The 20310-nt window shown below is 43.8% G+C and overlaps 1 protein-coding gene across 5 annotated transcripts; it reads left to right on the top strand.

Annotated features, from left to right (window-relative positions):
* The first annotated feature begins 1211 nt into the window (after nt 1–1211).
* Nucleotides 1212–19986, top strand: CCDC63 (coiled-coil domain containing 63). Of its 5 annotated transcripts, none has more exons than XM_087880145.1 (12): nt 1212–1349; nt 11673–11750; nt 12837–13003; nt 13693–13882; nt 14775–14894; nt 15445–15626; nt 16185–16366; nt 17088–17305; nt 18168–18242; nt 18351–18543; nt 19100–19297; nt 19668–19986. In XM_087880145.1, the coding sequence occupies exons 2-12, from the start codon at nt 11739–11741 to the stop codon at nt 19799–19801; spliced, it is 1671 nt and encodes a 556-aa protein (XP_087736271.1). In that variant the 5' UTR covers nt 1212–1349; nt 11673–11738; the 3' UTR covers nt 19802–19986. The 5 variants fall into 5 exon arrangements, with proteins under 5 accessions (XP_087736271.1, XP_034284720.1, XP_060547919.1 ...); XM_034428829.3 differs by lacking the exon at nt 1212–1349 and adding an exon at nt 10190–10403; XM_060691936.2 differs by lacking the exon at nt 1212–1349 and adding an exon at nt 10235–10403 and having other exon boundaries at nt 19671–19986.
* The last annotated feature ends 324 nt before the right edge of the window (nt 19987–20310 follow it).

The raw sequence follows: 20310 nt of genomic DNA, 5'->3' as shown, positions 1-20310 counted from the left end.
ACCTGAATTAAACTTCAGCTGAGAGAGAGCCTTGCAGCCATTCATGGACTTTTTAATATGCTGTTGTGTGCATCTTTCTGTCATTCACTTACCTTCAAATTGTTCCCAATGCCTTGAAGATTATCACATGAGAAAGCCTCCCCACTGATTTCTATGTGGTTGCTGGGTAGGAACTATGAGAATTGATCCAATACACGTGATATAGTATACATGTGATCAACATGGGAGTTGATCTAGTATTCTGTTCAGTCTGTAGCTCACCTCGTTGACAGTATATCAACTTTTCTTGCCGATTTGAACTCCTTCCATGGATGAAGCATCACAAAGTCCCCCAAATCCAACTCTCGGTCAGCAGGGGCATGAAACAGCACATGACAAATGGTCATGCAATAGCCACAGTTTTACAATGTGACCATGAGACACACACTTTGTAAAATTAGGATACTTCTGCAATTATACTTCCAATTGCTAATGTACTTTTTAGTGCGATATTATACTGTAAATGTGTGCAAAGTTCAGACAGTGACTCTACATTTCATGTACTGTGCTTTTTTTAGAAAAAGAAAGCAATCACACCCACGAAAGTCTCTTTCGTGCTTTGCCTATTCCCTAGTTTATATACCACTAGGCTGCATTCTAGTATAATACATGTCATATATTTTTCTCAGCTTTAAAATGCTTTTGAGAAGTTTTCCAGATTGGTTCCCCCCCTCCCCCCCCGCACAAATTATTGTCATAAAGCAATCATAAGAAAAAATAATTGTTGAGGTACAATAACTTCAGGAGGTCATATAATTGAGGGAAAGATTTGGTTTCAGCAACAGCCTTGATTTTAAAATCCTAGAAGACATGTTGCTTGCCTTAAATTTCTGCCAACTCCTGTCCATTTTTATTTTTATTAATGTCATTTGGGGAAATCAATGATAATTCAGGTTCGTCTTCTGGTGGAGTCAGCATTTAGTTCATTGATTCAGAATTGCATTAAGATTCTAGGCTGTTCAAAATGACAATTTCTCAATAGATTTAAACCATTTTAACTGATGTAGTTTTTAATTTTTGTCAACAACGAGTATAGTTCTACCAGCAGATCATACAGGTTTTGACTTACATGGAACTAGAACCAGCAAGAGAAGAGGAGAAAAATGGCCATTTAAACCCACTTTCTCTCCCTTCTGCAGCTGCAGCCAAACAGATGCCACCAATGAATTTTCAAGCAGCGTATGATTTACTTGTAATCTGGTTTCCGCCGAATGGGAATTCTGGGAATTGCAGTCCCAATGTATTTGAGGAACATCAGATTGGACAAGCTTGATTTAGAAGGAGCTGGAGACTGAAACGGCAAACAAAATGTAAGTTATAAAACAAACAAATTGTTTTTTTCCCACTTTGGTCATATAAATCTTAACATTCAGATCATGATAAACGCATTCTTGTTTTTGGGATGTAACTGTGCAGTGCTTGATAATAATATGACTCCTTAAAAGACACCAAAGAAGTTAGGATTTCCTTTACAAGTACAAAGCTTGGAAGAGCACAGGTGTAAAGGAGTCCATGGGTGGACCCCCAGTGTCCTTCTGAATAATGTTTGAAATAGTCTCCAGAATTACAATTATATTTATGATAAGGAACGGAGAAAACTTTTTGAGATGTTGCTCTCTTAAACCTTTTTTTTTTTTTTTGATAAATAGATTTTGGTCTTTCTTTCCTAGATAGGATCTCACTTAAGTGACATTGACCGATCAGTTTAATTTAGCAGTCTTTGGCCAAGTTTCCCTGCAGATAAAAGATGGATGCTTAAGTTTACTCAGTGATAAGCATAAAGGATGACAAAGATTAAATGTTATTGGATATTTTAGTCCAAAAGGAAAAAAGTAGATACCATTTTTTAAAAAGAATTCTGGTGAAACAAAGTATTCCTGAAAATTCTTCTATACAAATATGCCTATAAGGGTGTGTTTTTCATACTCATCCCACATTCGCTTCTAAGGAAGTGCTCTGTCACTTCCCTTCTTCAGTGGTACATATATTTCCCTAGGCAGCCTGTCTGAACTTCATCTGACATTGTGCTGACTCGGATAAGGGATTATAGTTTCAAGCTTCACATGTAGCGGCAATTAAAATGTGTTTTCTAAGACAGTGCCAAAGCCATTTGCATTCATCAAAAGAAATACAACCAATAAATATATGCATGTATTCTTCTTATCACTTTAGCTGACTTCAGCAAGTCTAACAGCAGCTACAAACTTCCTGCTGTTTCAGTTTAGGGGTGAGTCACCTGTGGGTTCAGTCTAAACTCATGCAGGGGTGAGAACAGCTAAAGCCTAAAACAGATGGAGAAATAATATGAAAGAGGAAAGGAAATGGCAGGCAGAAAAGAAATGGGGTGTCAGAAAAGATCATAAAAGAAAAGTACCCCATTTGGGCGCTGTTCCCCATTTATTTATTTAGCCACCCATCTCATATATGTGACTCTGGGCATCTCACTGTCTTCCTCCTTCTGATGTGCAGGCTCCAACAGATTGCTCCTAGAAAAATGTAGTCCTTGGCAGGAAATCAGCTCCCCACTCCTGTCCTTTCAATGCAAAATTCATTGTGACAAATAGTTGGTATTAATAAATGCATCAAGCTAATCACAGTGGAAGCTGAGCTGCTGGTGGCTTCTGATCCTCCAGTTCACAAACAAGACACCACAGCCTCAAAGTGTTCGATTGCGGAATGTCAGCCAGCCAGATGTAGATCAGCAGGTTCTGTTTTTCATGGGCATTCTACAAATGCCTAACAGTTGTTTGCCCTCCTCCAGAATTTACTCCAGAACATTACTTCTTAATCTTCCTCTGCCTCCTTATTCTCCCAGGCAACTCTCTACCTCTGCCCTCCCCCCTCCCTTCCCCAGACTTTACGCCCAGTTCTGTCACCCAGGTAGGATAAAAGTAAGCAGATTAAAATGGCCCCTAAGAATGACTGTAGGTGGAAGGAAATCAAGGATAGGATCAAATGCTCTCTGCCTGCTTATTAATCTGCCTCTGAAAATTAATCGCCTGCTGGCCTTCCATAATACGGCAAATACAGGTTTGTGAACCTCCTGCGTGTCTTGCAACATATGGTTCTCCCTGCATGGGATGCTTGCTGAATTGTCTCATTCTCCCACAGAACCCCTCCCTCGGGCTCTTTTCACCAATCCGTTATCTGATTTTTGACAGCTAAATTCCAGCATTCAAGCTATGTATTTGTGATCTTTTAATCTAAGGGAAAATCCTAAACTGGCTGTTTCCCATTTTCCTTTATGGAGTGTGTGATTCTGTCGGTCGTCCAAATACAGCAATATCAGTCACAATAATTTGGAACCAAGTAATAAGAACTTAAGGCTAACTGAGAACAATGCAACACACCCGGTTCAGTAAGGCTGTCCTATTTCAAACATCTCTAAGTATATGTTCATTGCAGCTGAAATAGACTGAAAAACTGGAAACACCCAACTGATTCTGACTACAGAAAATATGTGGGCAGGGCAGGACAACCCGGTCCCTGATGCAGTTGTACTCTTGGAAGGCACTCTTATCTAAATGGGTGCGCCAGCAATAATCATTTTTATTGTTGTGATAGAGGATTTGTAAAAGGAAAATAAATTTTAGGAGGGCAGAGGTGGCATGTCTGATTTGACAATTTAGAAAAGATTAAAAAAACTCTCAGAAAAGACTTTTCTTCCAAAAGGACAGCAACACAGTTTTGCCCACAACTGAGCTCTCCTCCTCCAAACAGTTTTCCTTATCTTTGTCTACTCACTGAAACCGTCCTCTGATCTGCAGTTTATCTAGTACGATTGTGAGGCTGCTGCCCGCCCAGCAACAGAAGGGACACAGGGCTTCAAGTCCTCAGTCAACCATGACTCCTTACAAGACCTAAGATCAGCCTTCCTCTGGATCTGATCTTGATAGCTGGATATGGACCCAGAGCACCTGGGCAGTCAGCTGGTATCGTTGCATATGCAAGAACAGATTCTTTGAACTGATGAAGAAGAGAAAATCCGTAGCTGCTTTTCATAGAGGCAAGGCCTGCCTTCCTGTCCTCTCCCTTCCAATTTAAGTAGAACCAGGCACCCAGAACTATCAGTTCAAGAGAGGTACCTCTTATGGCTAATGATTTAGTCACCCTGTTGATTGGAAAAAGCACAAGATCTTCTGCCAAGCCAAGTCTTGGGAAGGCACTCATCTAATGAAGATTAAACTCTGTGTGGCCAAGCATAATGAGTTGGGATGAGTAACTGGGGTTGGAGAATATTTTGATATCTATTCTGCTGGAATCAAAATCTTCTCCAAGAGCTTTCTTGAAATGCTTACTAACAGGATGAGGCTGATTATCTCAAGGCACAGCCAATCTGGATTTTTTGATATCCGGAAACAAGGGAATGAGAAAGACAAGAGTACAAACACACGTTGCATTTTCTCCCAACTCGATATCTACACAGTATTTTCATTATCCAGTGACAAGCACATCTTATTTCTTTCCTCCTAGCACCTTTTCTATCAGCCTGCCAACAAAAGTGTGTATAGTCCAGGCGATGGTTTTCCCAGTTGCAATGTATGACTATGAAAGTTGGACCATAAGAAAGGCTGAGTGCCAAAGAATGGAGGCCTTTGAACTCTGGTGCTGGAGAAGACTCCCGCGAGTCCCTTGGACTGCAAGGCAATCCAACCGATCAGTCCTAGAGGAGATCAACCCTGACTGCTCTTTAGAAGGCCAGATCCTGAAGATGACGCTCAAATCCTTTGGCCACCTAATGAGAAGGAAGGACTCCCTGGAGAAGAGCCTAATGCTGGGAAAGATTGAGGGCAAAAGAAGAAGGGGATGGCAGAGAATGAGGTGACTGGATGGAGTCACTGAAGCAATAGGCAGGTGCTTAAATGAACTCCAGAGGATGGTAGAGGACAGGAAGGCCTGGAGGAACGTTGTCCATGGGGTCACGATGGGTCGGACACGACTTCGCAACTAACAACAAAGCACCTTTTCAAAGGCCTTTTATCACACTGGCTTTTTATCTGAAGTTTCCCAGAATCAAATGACCTTCTTTTTGTTTCTTTTGCTCTCTTTTTAGCAGAAGGGGTTTCCTTCTGCTAAACTGATATTTCACATCCCTCAGAATTATTGGATTTTCCACATTCAGCAACCATTCCTTCTTTCTTGCAGCCAGGATTCCACGATATCATTGACACTTAATTGTTCAGGTACTGCAACTTGCATTAAAAAATGAGGCTCAATTATATATTGAAGATCTTTGGAAATCCAGACAGATTAGGATGACTTGTTAGAAGAGTCCAGACTGTGAGAGAATTCTCTTGCCATAAAACCCATCAAATGAAATCTTGAGATGAAGTATGGCTTGTACAGCTTGTACATTTTGAAAGTATGTGTCAGAGATGTTACATAAATCCTTGGAAGCTAAATATAACACTTTTGGGGTGTGCTAAAACCAGAAAATAATAGTTCTATTCCTAAATCTGCTTGACAACTTTCCTCTCCACCCAGTGTGGCCTTCTGAAGGAGAAGAAGGTCTGTGACGGTCCTAATTTTCCCCTTTTCAAATATGAAGGGTGCCTGTGAATTGCATCTGGCATTGTCAAGCACCTAAGGAGATACCAGCCCTGACCACTTACAGGAAAGAAAGATGTGACATAAACATATTTTAAATAGTCAGTCAAAATACTGTTGGGAGACATTTTTTTAAAAAAATACTTTTCTTTTTTTGCAGTGCAGCTTTCTGGTATGAAAGAGACCCCAAAGACCCAAGTGCACAATAAGAATATAGGCCAGCTTGCTCCTACTTTATTCCCCAAGATGTGTGGAATGGCAACTGGCAGCTCCCCTACCTAGGAAAAATAATAAGAGATGTAGGTCAATAAGAGATGTAGGTTAAAATGGTTTTAATTGGAAGTTTTAATTTTGGCCAAAGATTGAATTGTTTTAATATGTTTTTTAAATTTTGTCTTGTATGTTGTTTTATCATGGCTGTTCACCGCCCTGAGTCCTTCGGGAGAAGGGCGGTATACAAATATAATAAAAACTAAAACTAAAACTAAACTCTGTGTGGAAACCCCAATTAATGAAAGGTATTTAACCTCTCAACCGTCAAGCTAAATTTTTCAGGAAAGTAAGAAGCAACAAGTAGTTTTAAAAATTAAAATTCATTCAGTCCTAGTTGGGCAGACTGAAATAGTTAAAATATCCAACAAAAGTGTGAAATGTTTTTTAAAAACTTCGCCCCTCTCCCAAAAGCAAGTCTTGACAATAGCAACACGCTTCTTGATGAGCTTTCATTTTGGCAGCTGCTTTGACAAATCAGCTAATTGCAGGACAAAATAAATACATCTGGAGCCACAATGGACATGAGATTCATCTCCCAGCAACATTTGCACTTTTATGAAACTGATTGAGACATTAATCTCAATTAATGGAACAGCAAGAACCAGTCAGGGGGTTAGAAACACAAAGACCAGAAAGGCATTATCGGAGTAGATCATCTGTTCTGAATGGAACCCTGAATGGAAGGAAATAGGCCAAGCATAAATATGAAACTGCCCCAGACACATTCTCACAAAGGTGCTCTTGTCTGTTCAAATGGTAATGTGTGAGTCATTGTCAACCATCTCATGTTTTTCCCAGAGGAACCTTGTAGGAGCTGCATTTTTAGACCCAAACTAGGAGGGATTCTAAGCACGGTGATATCATCCTCCCAAAATCTGTTTCAGTCTTTAGAACCATGGATCAGACTAGGTAGCCGTTTGACTGGGCTCATTTCCCCCCACAATGTCCTGCTAGATTCACACATTTTGCTAAACCAGCTTACTATTTTATCCATCTTGGTTAAGTAAGACAGAATGGCCAGGGGTATGTATACATTGTGCTCAATCGCAAACTATGGTTAACAAACCACAGCTGTTGGATTTATATAACAGGCTGAGATTTAATAGCTAACCGCCTATTGCAAACGTTTGTGCAGTGTGGCATCCTAGAAGAGAGCATGGTTCCCTCTTGCTTTGGGCCTTGGTACTCAAAGGCACACAATTGGCAACCTTTATCATGTCCTTTTCAAGTCATCACACAGTGAATTGTCATCCGTCTCAAAATACCATATCCCACTATTTAATTATCTATTAATTTGGCAGGCTGCCTTGCCTGCCCCAAGTTCACCGTGCATTCATCTAGGCCAGTGTTTCTCAACCTTGGTAGCTTGAAGATGGGTGGACTTCAACTCCCAGAATCCCCCAGCCAGCAGCGCTGGCTGGGGGATTCTGGGAGTTGAAGTCCACCCATCTTCAAGCTTCCAAGGTTGAGAAACACTGATCTAGGCTGCCGGCTGTACCTCTCGGGGCCAACCGCAGCTCACCTGAGGACATAGGATGTTGACCGGAAGACCTTCCTTCTACGTTAGAAGGCAGATATCCAACTATTACAGCAAGCGGCAGCCTCACGAGATGTTTCCATCTTGTTTCAGAAAGTCTCGTTCATCTTCACTATTAAGGATATTTTTTTTAAAGTTCACTTTGTGAGAGTTAGTCCTACCATACTGAATACCAGAACATTTACTTCGGAGGGTTCTTCACTCAGTGCTCTCCTGCAACTGTTGTGATAGAACCCCTTTGTGCTGTGCCATTTTTAGTTCATTTTTTTAAAAACAACAACAAAGCATTTCTTTCTTAATGCTTGTGAATTCCCTGCCTCCAAGAGACTCCCCGAAGATCGCGTAGGAGCTGCCTTTTTAAAGCCACCTCATTAGCTCCCCCCACCCCCCCAATCCTCCCCTTTGAGCTCCCATGTCCAAGTCGTTGCTGGAAAGACAAATGCTTTCTGACGGGATGGGAATTTGCATCCAGGTTGCTAGGCAACCGGTGGTGGTACTGCAGCCTCCTGAATTGAGAACTCCCTGCCTCAACCTGATTTTCCTGGCAGGATTCCACAATCTGTGGTTAGCGGCAGGCTGTAATTTAAGAGGTAGTACGGAGCTTTTAATAGTCCAATCCAAAACATGTTTATGCAGAAGAGGTCTGCTGAGCTCAACAGCCAGGGAAATAAGATTGCTTACCAAAATAGGAAATCCACAGTCTTCCCAAGAACACCTGATCTTAAGTAATGCCCAGATGCTAACTTAATGCATTATGCAAAAACCTTGGCTTTCCTACCTGTGGTTTATTGAAAAACTCATAACACACTGGTTCACATTACCGCAAGTCATCCAAAGTGGGCTTCAATGGCTGGATTCACATAACATAGTTATACGTGGTTTCTCTTGTGGGGTTGATGCAGTGCATGAATGCAAACCAATGTGCACGTACAGACAACCATTGGAGCGGTAAACCGTAGTTTGCTAAAGTATGTGACTATTGCTATAATATAAGTAATATTTCTGTAGCGTTCAGGCAGCAGAGACAAATGGGAGCTGCCCAGAGTGCTGATCCTTCCTTGAAAAGGGAAAAAACCCTGACTGCCCATCTTGTACTACGGTAAGCCACAATATGGTGTGTTAACGGAATAACAGAGTTGGAAGGGACCTTGGAGGTCTTCTAGTCCAACCCCTTGCTCGAGCAGGAGACCCTATGCCAGTGATGGCTAACCTTTTTGCTGTCGCATGCCAAAAGTGGGTGAGTTGCGGGGGTCGTGGGGGAGTCGCATGCACACGTGCCCACACCCATAATTCAATGTGCCCCACGCATGTGCACATGACCCCCCCCACGTTCCCCATGCTTTTGGCACGTGATGGCATGGTGGGCCCAGTTGGCCTGTTTTTCATCCTTCCCAGGCTCCAGAGGCTTTCTAGGAGCCTGGGGAGGGCGAAAAAGGCCTCCCCCCCAATGCCCTCTAGAGGCCGGAAACAGCCCATTTCCCAACTTCCAGAAGGCCCAAAAATCAGCTGGCCGGCACGTGCATACACAGTGGAGCTGAGCTAGGGCAACGCTTGTGTGCCGACAGATATGGCTCCGTGTGCCACCTTTGGCACGCGTGCCATAGGTTTGCCATCACGGCCCTATGCCATTCAGGACAATCAGCCGTCCAGTCTCTTCTTAAAAACCTCCAGTGTTGAAGCCTTCACAACTTCTGGAAGGCAAGTCACAGGGCAGCCAGCTCATTTCTTATATTGTTGAGTAGCAACCCCAAAACCCACTCAAACGCGAGCTGCACCCATTTTCAAGCAACAGCCCTGCAGGGCTGAAAGGGAAAAGGGAAGTCATTCTGTGGGTCAAAGCAAATATTTCTCTAGTGCTGCCTGTGACCCAGACAAAGAGGCTGGACTGCATCAATTCCTTTCCCAGCAGTTTCATTGACTGCTCCTTCGCAGCTGATAGACAATGGAGAATAGGGCCCATAGAATCTGGACACAATGAAGAATGCCTCAGAAGGGTGTTTTTTTTATTTATTTTTTTTGCTTTTGTTTTTTGTTTTAGCAAACAGAAGCAAATTAACTTCTGCTTCTGGGGGGAGGCAGATAGGAGAAATTATTCCCAAACATCTGCAAAATATAATCAGAATGGCCCAACCAAGAAATAATCTTTAAACAATCTTTAATTTGAGCCTGGGGAAAACACCTTTCATTTGCTATCGTGGCACCATGAGAACTCACTGCATCCGTAGTTTGTGGTCAATCTCAAATACAGCTACAGAAAACAACACCTGTGTGCCTTGCCTGAGTATTAGCCTTCTCAGTCTCGGTTGGAAGATTGAAGATGGGTGGACTTCAACTCCCAGAATTCCCCAGCCAGCATAGCTGGGATTTGAAATCCACCCATCTTCAAGCTTGCCAAAGGTGGAGAAACATATTTCAGTAAGAGGAACAGAGTTGGAAGGGGTCTTGGAGGTCATCTAGCCCAACCCCCCTGCTCACGCAGGAGACCTATACTAGGGATTTGAACCGCCGACCCTTCTGATCGACAAGCTCAGGGTCTTAGCCACTGAGCCACCTAGTCAGGCGATCTCTTAACTCAAGGTTTCCATGAATCGCTGGGGTTAGGGTCATTCACGCCGAACCCCCCCCCCCAAATTAATTTCGTCTTTATTCACGGCTTTCCCCAAACCCTTCATTTCTAACATCGCCCTTGTTCGTGGAGCTGTTCCTGCCGGGAATTCCTGCGGCTTAAGCCCCTGTCCAGGGGGGGAAAGAAGGGGCGGGCGGGCGCGGGTCTCCCTGGAACGCCCCCGGCGCAGCCAATGGGACGCGGCCGGCTCATAAAGAGCCCCTGCATTGTGCGTGGAATCAGCCGCGGTCCGCGCGTTCCACTCAGCCAAACCTGAGGCTCCGGAGAGAACCTGCGGCTTAGCTGGGGTTCCCCTGCTCGGATCCCACTTTCTGAAGGAAAAGGAGAAATCCGGGGTCGCCAAGACGCCGGGATAGCAGCGCCCGGGAGTGGAAAAACACTGTGGGTGGTTTTAGGAAGGTTACTTTGGCGCACGCGTATTCCTTAGCTCCGGCTTAGTCACGATTTCTGTCTTCTTGCGCATGGCTTCCCTGTCTGCTTTGATGCTCTTTAATGGACTTCAGTACCCCGGTTTCCCCCCCGAAGCGGTTTAAGGCAGGTTCTCCGACCCAAGCAGTTTGCATTCGATTCTGAAAGTTGGAGGAGAACAGAAAGGTATCTGCACTTGCAATGCCAGTTTGCTACACCTTACAGGGAAGCCATGTCCTGGAACATAGAGGGCCACTCTCCCCACTTTCTGGAAAAGCATCAGGCTCTAACGCTGCCAACTGGCATGGGGGTCTACTTTCCAAACCTCTGTAACTTTGAACTTTCCACTTCTGTTTTTAATACTGTTTTCAGCTATGTCGTTTTCCAGGGCTTTTATTTGTAAGCTGCCCGGAGTCACTTAGGTGAGATGGCCAGTATAGAAATTTGATGAATAAATAAAATAAGGTAAATAAATAATGGAAAGGATCCATTTAGGCTTCAGATCTCTTGAATCATCTTGTTTCAGTCCGATTCAGGACTAACAAGAGGTGATGAATGTGTGAACTTCTGAGTCTAGACTGAGCACTTGCCATTCAGCTGTGGCTCTTGCTAAAGTCTGCCATCTTTTTCTGGTTCCACAAATTTGTCCCATCTGTTTCAATCTACTGATTTTTTTTCAAAGTCATGTTTCAAAAAATACTTGATTTTTAAATTAAAAACAGAAGCTCATCTGGAGCCTGATGAGTTTAAGGCAAGGTCTTAAGGGAAGTGTGTGAACCGTGCCAGATCAGACAGGAAGACGCAGACTCAAATGAGCTGCCAATTTCTCTCTCTGGGGCTGGATCTTTCTTTGCCATCCCGTCATCCTGGCTGAACTTCATCATTCCCAGACCTCTCCGAATGTTCCATCCGGTCCATTTGGTGTGTGGGTTTCCAGAGAGATGAGAGCAGAGGGTGCACAGTGCTTCAGTGTGCTCTCTTGTTATCTCTATGGAAACCCCAGTCCTGAATGGGTTTGGACGGAGCTTTGCCATCTGTTCCACCCCCTAATTTTAAGTGAACATGGCTCAGATGACATCATGTCAATGTTCTTTTAATATGCTGAGGAAACCATCTGGGCATGTTGTCCCATACCAAAAGAGAGGAGAAGAGATGTGGAACAGAGGTCCAGGGAGATGTCTTGCTTGCAAATGGATGATAGAAACTTTTCCAAGGAAAACTTCTTCGTTAACTTTTTTTCAGGTTTCGTTTTGGGAAGGATTAACCTGGTTTCCTTAACAGAAGCACCAAGCCTTAATCCAGGCAAACATGAAGACGCTGGTAAACACAATTGTTATCGTAAAGCCTGGGTAATGGTAGAGTCTGCACCTTGTCTGCCGTCGCTTAGCCATGGCACAGGAGCCTGACTGCCTGCTGCCACCACCCACTTCCTGGTTCTCATTTTAGACGGCTGAGCCAAGGGGCCCATCTCCTTGCAGCCTTTGACAACCTGCTGCCTTCAAGAGGTGCATTTAAGTCCCATCGTTCCAGGCAGTGCAAGAAAAGGCTTGATGGAGTTATCATCCCACGCATGTGAAGGGCACCGTGTGGGAGAAAGCTGCCTTATTGTGCAGTCTTGAAATGCTATTGGCTGCTGGTTTCATTTTAGAGAGCGCTCCCCCCCACCCCCTATGAAAGCTAGACTGGATTCGATTTAGTTTAGGAATACCTTCTGTTTCTCTCTCTCTCTATATATATATATATATATCTCCATCCATCCATCCATCCAATCTATCATCTTCTATCTCAGTGTTTCTCAACCTTGTGAACTTTAAGATGGGTGGACTTCAACTCCCAGAATTCCCCAGCCAGTTCTGTGAGTTGAAGTCAACCCATCTTAAAGTTCACAAGGTTGAGCAACACTTTTGTCTGTCCGTCTGCCCCAGTCAAGAGCATATTGGCAAAAGCCAGGCAGTCTGAGCAGGCCTTTAGGTAAAGGAGGCAGCCTTGCTTAACGTGTTCCATTGCTGTATTTGTGGTTAGCAGAACTTGTTTGAATTGCAGAAAAGGGCCGGCCTTTGCACAGTCTGAATCATGTCTCCTGTTTTTGTATTTGATTTGGCTGATGAGCTGAATATCCCATTTGGTCAAGTATTGCAAACCGCAACTGCTCTCCCCCTCCCCTGCAAGTTATGGTAGCACAATGATTCTTCTGCTAGGTTAGTCATGACAGTAGAACAATGCGCCCCTCCTTTGTGTAGGTTTGGGGAAATTAATAGTTGGTTCCGATGGAATAACTTTGCTTTATTTCACACTGAATGAAGGGAAACAGCTTCCCTGGGGAAAAGGGAAATTGTAATCCCAAAAGAAACATAAGCCCAGTTAAAAGACAAACACCTTTTTCTTTTAAAAATATCTCCCCTGCAGCGCCGGAGAGTATCTCATTCCAGGAGTGAAAACTCTGACTATACCGAGAAGGAAAAGGAGATGATGGCAGAAGTCGAACTAAGGAAACTGCAGAAACAGTTTCGGATGATGGTGGAGAGCCGCAAGTCCCTTGGTTTCAAAACACAGCAACAATTGTTCCATCAGGAGTAAGTCTGAACGAGATGAACCAGAAGCTGCCATAGTGTGTGTGTGTGTGGCTGGGCATGTATGTGCATGGCTCACATTGATATATGCCAGCCAATAACATGTTCTGCTGGCTGAGAAAAGTACCTGCTCCTGTTTAAATCTGTCTAAGTCATCTTTGCACATTGGTCAGTTGACTCCTTGGGCTAATCATGACCTGTGCTTTAGGGCATAAACAGAATAACAGAGTTGGAAGGGACCTTGGAGGTCTTCTAGTCCAGCCCCCTGCTCAAGCAGGAAATCTTATACCATTTCAGATAAATGGGTGTCCAACTTTTTCTTTAAAACCCTCCAGTGATGGAGCACCTACAACTTTTGAAGGCAAGCTATTCCACTGGTTAGTTGTCCTCACTGTCAGGAAATTTTTTCTTAGTTCCAGGTTGCTTCTCTCCTTTATTAGTTTCCACCCATTGCTTCTTGTCCTGCCTTCAGGTGCTTTGGAGAATAGGTTGATCCCCTCTTCTTGGTGGCAGCCCCTGAGATACTGAAACACTGCTATCCTGTCACCCCCTAGTCCTTCTTTTCATTAAACGAGACATACCCAATTCAAGCCCCTCTAGCTTATAATCGGTGGTTTAGGGTTTCACACCTTACCAGCCTTGTTTGGAATGTTTGAGCACCTTTGGATACAGGCCTTCTTTTTCCTTTACAGAAAACACATCCATGCCTTGAAACAAGAACACGATGCGATTAATTTGCTGCTGACTCTCACCAAATCACCCCACCACCTTTTCATAGATGACCGGAACTTCATGGAGCTCAGATTCCTTCTGCAGACCAAAGACGAATACGATGCTCTCATCAGAGCCACCAAAAATTTGATTGCAGAACTTGATGACAAGGTGCTTTGGGAGAATGTGCCACTTACAAAGCGGGGGTTGTGAAGCACGATAGACAGCCTGCAAGCAAGCGAGCGAACGTGAGATTCGCAGCTCTCCTCCTATCTCCCCAAACATGTGCCTTCTGCTTTTGATTCCTTGGTACATTTTCCCTGCGAATCAAAACTAATTTAGCATGCCCTAATCCTTGTGCAAACACCGTCTCCAGTTCGAAAGCCAAGAGGCCATAAACTCCAGGATTGCCAGCTGTAGAGTCTTAAGCAAAGGGGGAAAAAAAGCATTTGGGGAAATTCTGTTCTGTTGTCCTCTCTTGATGCTCTCTGAATCTCAATTTCCTTTGCTCTGTTTTTGTTGCTTGGAGCAGGAATTGCTTCTTATACAGGCAATCCTTGTCTTATGACCACAATTGAGCCCCCAAATTTCTGTTGTTAAGAGAGATGTTTGTTAAGTGAGTTTTGCACCATTTTGCAACCTTTCTTGCCAACATTGTTAAGTGGATCACCGGAGTTGTTAAATTAATAATGTTGTGAAGTGAATCTGGCTTTCCCACTGACTTTGCTTATCAGGAGGTCACAAAAGCGGATCACATAACCCCAGGATACGGCAACCTTCATAAATATGAGTCAAGCATTTGAAGTTTGACCACGTGACCATGGGGATCCGGCTACAGACGTACTGTATGTGTGAAAAACTGTCACCTATCACTTTTTTCAGTGCCCTTGTAACTTCGAACGGTCACTAAACGGTTGTAAGTCAAGGACTACCTGTACACAACTAAGCATCAGATTTTTAGAGATTATATGAGCAAATGCACTGCAGTTATTCGTTGTTTCCCTCCAACCGTCTTCTTTGGATGAGTAGAGGAGTTTTGAGATGTTTCTCCCTCTGCTTTTAGATAGAAGAGGTGGAAAAAAAGATTAAAACCCAAAAAGTTCTGATGATGAAGCTGAGGCAGGAGTATGATGGGAAGTGGCTTCAGAAGCAAATTCACAAACTGGACAACCGGCTCAATCATGTAAGTCACAGTTTGCAGACTTGCTAATCTTCCTGTTGGTGGAGAAATTAGCCTCTGTCTCCACCTTGAGGGGAACAGTTGGAATAAGAACCACAATGGCAGCCCTTAAAAATAAACTTGAGGGGGCAGAAAATCCCCAAATTTAGAACCATCAGGTATAACAGATGATGGTGAACATAAAATAACATGGCTTCTTTTGAACTTTCCCTTTTGAGTGCCTAAAAATACATTTAGGACTGGAATCTGGACTCTGCTAACCACAGGGAACTGTGGCCTAATTTTGTCTAACTTCAGCATCAGTTTGTCTTTCAGATGTTGAAACCTCCTCCTCCCCTTTGTAAATCCCTTCTACTTCATGAATTTGGGGGTGTCAGTAAGGAATAAAGACATGGAGGGTTGCAGAAAGAAAGGAACGATGCCTTCTGCAAATTCCACCTTCTTCTAACTTTCGTCATTATTGGCTGCTCTTCTCCGTGACTTTGAGAAACATTGTTAACTCTTGCCTTAGAACGTCCTGGATCCTTTCCTAATTTTAACCTTTGACCTCCAGGCTACGGTACATTTTGACACTATCTTGACCAGAAATGCCATGCTCCGTGAAGAAATAGAAACCCTGCAGTGCCAGAAGGCGATTTTTGAAGGCATCTACTCACGGCTTCACAAGAAGTTTGAGCAGCAAAAGAGGACCATGAATGCATCCATTGAGCAGTCAACACAAGCCTACGAGCAGAGGTGAGGAGGAGGAGGAGGACCAAGGGTGCAACCCTCTGCTCAGTTTCAGGACTGCAACTTTGACTGTTGGGCGAATTTGAGATTGCCCTTCTAATGGAGGATCTCTCTGTAAACAAAGGTGTTTTTTTTTAAAAGATGGGATACATGCTTCTCTGCAACAAAATGGAAAATGCTAATTGTTGGATGACCGAAGGCAGGCAGGGCAATCTCTTATTCCAATGTCTTCTTTGCCCCAACCCAAATTCTCTCTGCCGATACAAAACGGATTCTATTTCAAGGAATAAGCAAACAGGTCTCCTTGCATCCTTTACTTTTCAAAACTTGCAGAGTATTAATCATGTAGAGCAGCTTTTAAAAAGGACATTTATAAACTGCAACCCAAAGCAATAGAATGCCCTTCTCTAGAACCCTGCCACCTGGTTTGTTCCTTAATTGGTGTCTGTCTGTCTGTCTGTCTGTCTGTCTGCCCGCCCATCTATCTATCTATCTATCTATCTATCTATCTATCTATCTATCTATCTATCTATCTATCCTCTCTGCTTTTCTGTTTCTTATTAGGGTTGAAGCCCTGGCAAGAATCTCTGCCATGAACGAACGGCGGTCCAAGGATATTGCCCAGTTCAACATAGAGTTTCGGGAGCTGGAGCGAATCTATAACCACGAAACCAAGCTGAAGGCATTCATGCTCATCAAACTGGTGGACCGCTCTGAAATTGAGGAACAGGCCAAAAAGGATGAAGGTACCATTTTGCCACTCGGTTCATGCCAATGTCAGGGGGGTGGGTGGGAATGCTATTTGAGGCAAGAAGAAAAGGTCCCTCATCTGATGTCCCCCAGATACATTGGATCTTCCCAAACTAGGATTGAAAAACACAGCAATTCAATATTCTCCATTCCTGAGAGCCTGTTTGGTGGTGTAGTTAAAGCACCAGGCTAGAAACCAGGAGATCAGGAGTTCTAGTCCTACCAGGCACTACATTGTCCTACATTGGAGAAGGGCGGTATAGAAATTTAAACAAATTTAAACAAACTAAGCCAGCTGGGTGACTTTGGGCGAGTCCCTCCCTCTCTCTCAGGCCTGGGAAGAAGAAAACAGGGGCAAACCACTTCTGAAAATCTTGCCAAGAAAACTCAGGGACTTTTCCAGCCAGTTGCCAGTAATCAACAATGACTCAAAAGCACACACACACACACACACGAAAGTTAGCGTGTGCTGCCTGGTATTGCAAGTGATGAACTTTTGAGCAATCATGCTATCCACACCTATGCAGAGGATTCTCTAAAAAAAATGGATGCGAAACCTATTAATCCGTACGGCAGACACAGCAAAACTTCCTTATTTAATTGGACATGGGTGTGTATGTCCAGTGAGCATTCTTTTGGCTAGGTGGTCAGTTTTTTGATAGGGGAATCAACTCGACTGGCTCCGTATTCTAAAGAGCCAGCCCAACTTTCTCTCAGCACTAAAGGCCAAGAAGCGGGCCAAGTCCAAAGGGGAGAGCTTCGAGAGCTACGAGGTGGCCTACATGCGACTGATGAAGCTGACGGAAAACGGGGACATTGGGCAGCTGGTGGAGGACTACCTGGAGAAGGAAGGGAAGAACTTTGCCTACTTCAGCTACGTCACCGAACTGAACAATGACATGGAAAGGCTGCAGAAGAGGATTGAAGAAGTCCAGGTGGGCTCCTTCTCCTCCTCCCACCTCTCCTTTCAGAAGCGCCTCTGGGCAACTTCCTTGGCACTTGGAGGGGTCTTGAGTCCCAAAGGTGCTTTTTCAAGAGGCAGCTGGACTCTCTGGGGTTTTTTTTGAAGATGTTTCGCTTCCCATGCAAGAAATTTCTTCAGCTCCAACTTGGATGGGAAGCGAAACGTCTTCAAAAGAAAAAACCAGAAAGTCCAGTTGCCTCTTGAAAAAAAGCACCTTTGGGACATCCGTGACCTGGGTGACTGAGAATCTCCATAGTCAGAGTCTTGAGCTTTTGCACCTCAGCGATTCTTCTTCCAATAAGTATGAAGGGCCCCTTTTAAAAAGCGAAGCCTTTTTCATAGGCAAACCTGGGTGACTCCTGCCTCCATGCAGCTTGGGGAGAGACTGCAGCAAAATCCACCTGGGTTAATTCTCTGAAGCTTTTCTACAAATCAGAATTCCACTCTCTGATTACAAGTGTTGGAGGGTTAGGAAGTTTGTTGAGCCCCCGGGAGGTGTTTTTTTTTTTTTACTTTTCCTTTCCCTTCCTTTTCTCTTTTCTCTTTTTCCTTCCTTCCTTCCTTCCTTCCTTCCTTCCTTCCTTCCTTCCTTCCTTCCTTCCTTCCTTCCTTCTGTGATTTTATCTGAGCACACTTATCCTGTTCTCCTTTCACTTTTTTTTTTAACCCTCTCTCATTATATAAAACTGGCCAGGGTCATTTGAGAGTCAAACAGCCTTCCAAGTTAAATAAATTAATCCTCTGAACTTGGCCCTTTTTGGAAATACACCTAGCAAAGTCATAAGCGGCCTGAAGGCCAAAATGATGTGTTTCTGAATTTCTGAACTTTGTAGAACGAAATCAGCAATCTGAAATCCCAGCAGAAGGCAGCTGAAAATATAATTTATGGCAGTCTGAAAGGCATGGAGGTATGTAGTGGAACTGATGTGTTTGTGGGGGGGTGAGATGGGGGGGCTTGGTAATACTTCTACTTTCACCGTCTCTCTAGCCCCACCAGCCTCTTTTTCTGCCCACAGGAAAAGCTGCAGAAGACCACCGAAAATGCCAATCTCTATGCTTACAATCTGAAAGAGAGCAGCAAAATCTTGGACCAGCTGAAATCCGCAGTGGCTTTCCTGTTCAAGCAGATCGGCTGCGATGCCACCACGATCACGCAGCATCTGGGAGAAACTGGGGAGATCACGGATCAGAATCTGATGCAGTATTTCAGTGAGTGAATCGCCTTTTTCCTAGAGAGGTTTCCTAGAGGCTTCCTGTGTGTAGGTGTGACAAGCTAGGAGAGGAAATAATACAAACTGACCAATGGAGACCTTCCATAAGAGGCTGTCTTCGGTCAGGTAAAGCATACCAACATTCCCTCATTTGTCTTAGTCCTTCCATCTGGGATTTCTCTCCTCTTATTAGAGTGTTTCCCAGCCCTGAGAACTACAAGATGTGTGGATCTCAACTTCTACGCTGGCTGGGGAATTCTGGGAGTTGAAGTCCACTTCTTAAAGTTCCCAAGGTTGGGAAACACTGTCTTATAGCTTATGTAGTCTTTGTACGTAAGGTTTTAATGAGAAATTCCCTTTTTAATCCAACTTTATCGGTATTAAACGGAGTTTATTGGGAAAACCTGATCTAAGAAAAAAACCCTCCAGAACTAACAGTCACACCTACCAAATCAGGACGGCCCCTTTGTCTGCCAGTTTTCTTTGTGCATTGCGTGAGATGTGAAGCACATCCCCCACTCACCCTCAGGGTGCCTTTGCTTCTCCCTCCGCAGGCATTATCGAAAAGAAAAGCAACGACCTTTTGCTGATCGAATCCTTCTTGCGCTACAAGGAAGTCGAAGGGGAGCTGGACACCGTCCCATTGCTAAATCCCTTTTTGGGCGGGAGTGCTCTTCTGAACAAAATCGACACCATTAAAGTGGCTCCGCCTTCTCTCAGCGTGGATCCCTTTGCAGACCTGGGCGAGCCTAGTAAGTAATTGCAGGAAGAAGAGAGGGCTGTGCAAAATTTGGAGCCAGCACGAATGAGGATCTGGCTATTCAAGACTGGCTTGGAAGTTTTTAGAAGGGCAGAGAGAATTCTCTTTGATCAACGTCTCAGGAAGTTGTTTTCCGCCAAGCTTTTTCTTGGTTTCCCTGAGTTTTCCCAAAGACATTTTCAAGAAAAGTAAGAAAAACCAAGTTAATCAGTAAAAGAGCCTCAGGGTGGGGAGAACACAAGCAGGTGTTGTGTTCATGCTGCGTAAACATGGTGGTTCACTGAAACTGTGATTTTAAAAAAGAAAGAAAACGCCTCTTCTCCAAACTAACCCCGCTGAACTTCTCGTTCCTTTCCCAACAGCAGAACCGCTAGACCATAAAAACCTGCGAGCCATGGTCTTGGAGAATCAGGAGAAGGAAAAAGCCAGGTGGAATTCCGCCCAGGAAAGAGTGGACAGTGGCAGCAAAGATAAAAAGAAAGTGTCACCAGTATAGAAGCGGAGATAGAAACGGGTGGCAGGATGAGAAACCGTCTTTTTTCATCAGCTTCTTTCACATACTTAGTTTCATGTTATCTACTTTTATATATACATATATATATATATATACACACACAGTATAAAATGGGATGCCACGATGGATTTTCTTTGCATAGGATAAAAAAAGTATTAACAAAGAAAGCATTTGTCTCTTGAATTTCTACAGCTTGCTGTCTTGCTTGCATTCGTCTTTCTGGTTTCCTCAAATTTCTCTCTTTTTTTTATATATGCCCTCAAAATATCTAATTGGACATCATCCTCCAGCCATCAAAGTTTGAAAAGAGAGAAGTGAAAGTCCAACACAAACAGAGAAACCCACTTTGATGAGGGCTGCATTCAGGTTGCATCAGGTTTTTGTTTTGCTACTGCGGAAGTTAAACCATTTTCTCACCTTTTTTCCAGGAGAACAAATTCCTCGGATGTACTAAGACATCCTCTCTTCTGACAAAGATGCTGCAGAACACT

This window comes from Pantherophis guttatus, chromosome 17 (genome assembly GCF_059756535.1).
Source record: "Pantherophis guttatus breed Tessera chromosome 17, ASM5975653v1, whole genome shotgun sequence".
NCBI classification, from domain to species: Eukaryota; Metazoa; Chordata; class Lepidosauria; order Squamata; family Colubridae; genus Pantherophis; species Pantherophis guttatus.
This window is presented reverse-complemented; position numbering and strand designations above follow the sequence as displayed.

Excerpts from the sequence above, each read along its gene's own strand:
- CCDC63 (XM_087880145.1), top strand. Across the intron at positions 13,004-13,692 it reads CAACAATTGTTCCATCAGGA|AAAACACATCCATGCCTTGA; the intron begins GTAAGTCTGAAC and ends TTTCCTTTACAG. Across the intron at positions 15,627-16,184 it reads ACACAAGCCTACGAGCAGAG|GGTTGAAGCCCTGGCAAGAA; the intron begins GTGAGGAGGAGG and ends GTTTCTTATTAG.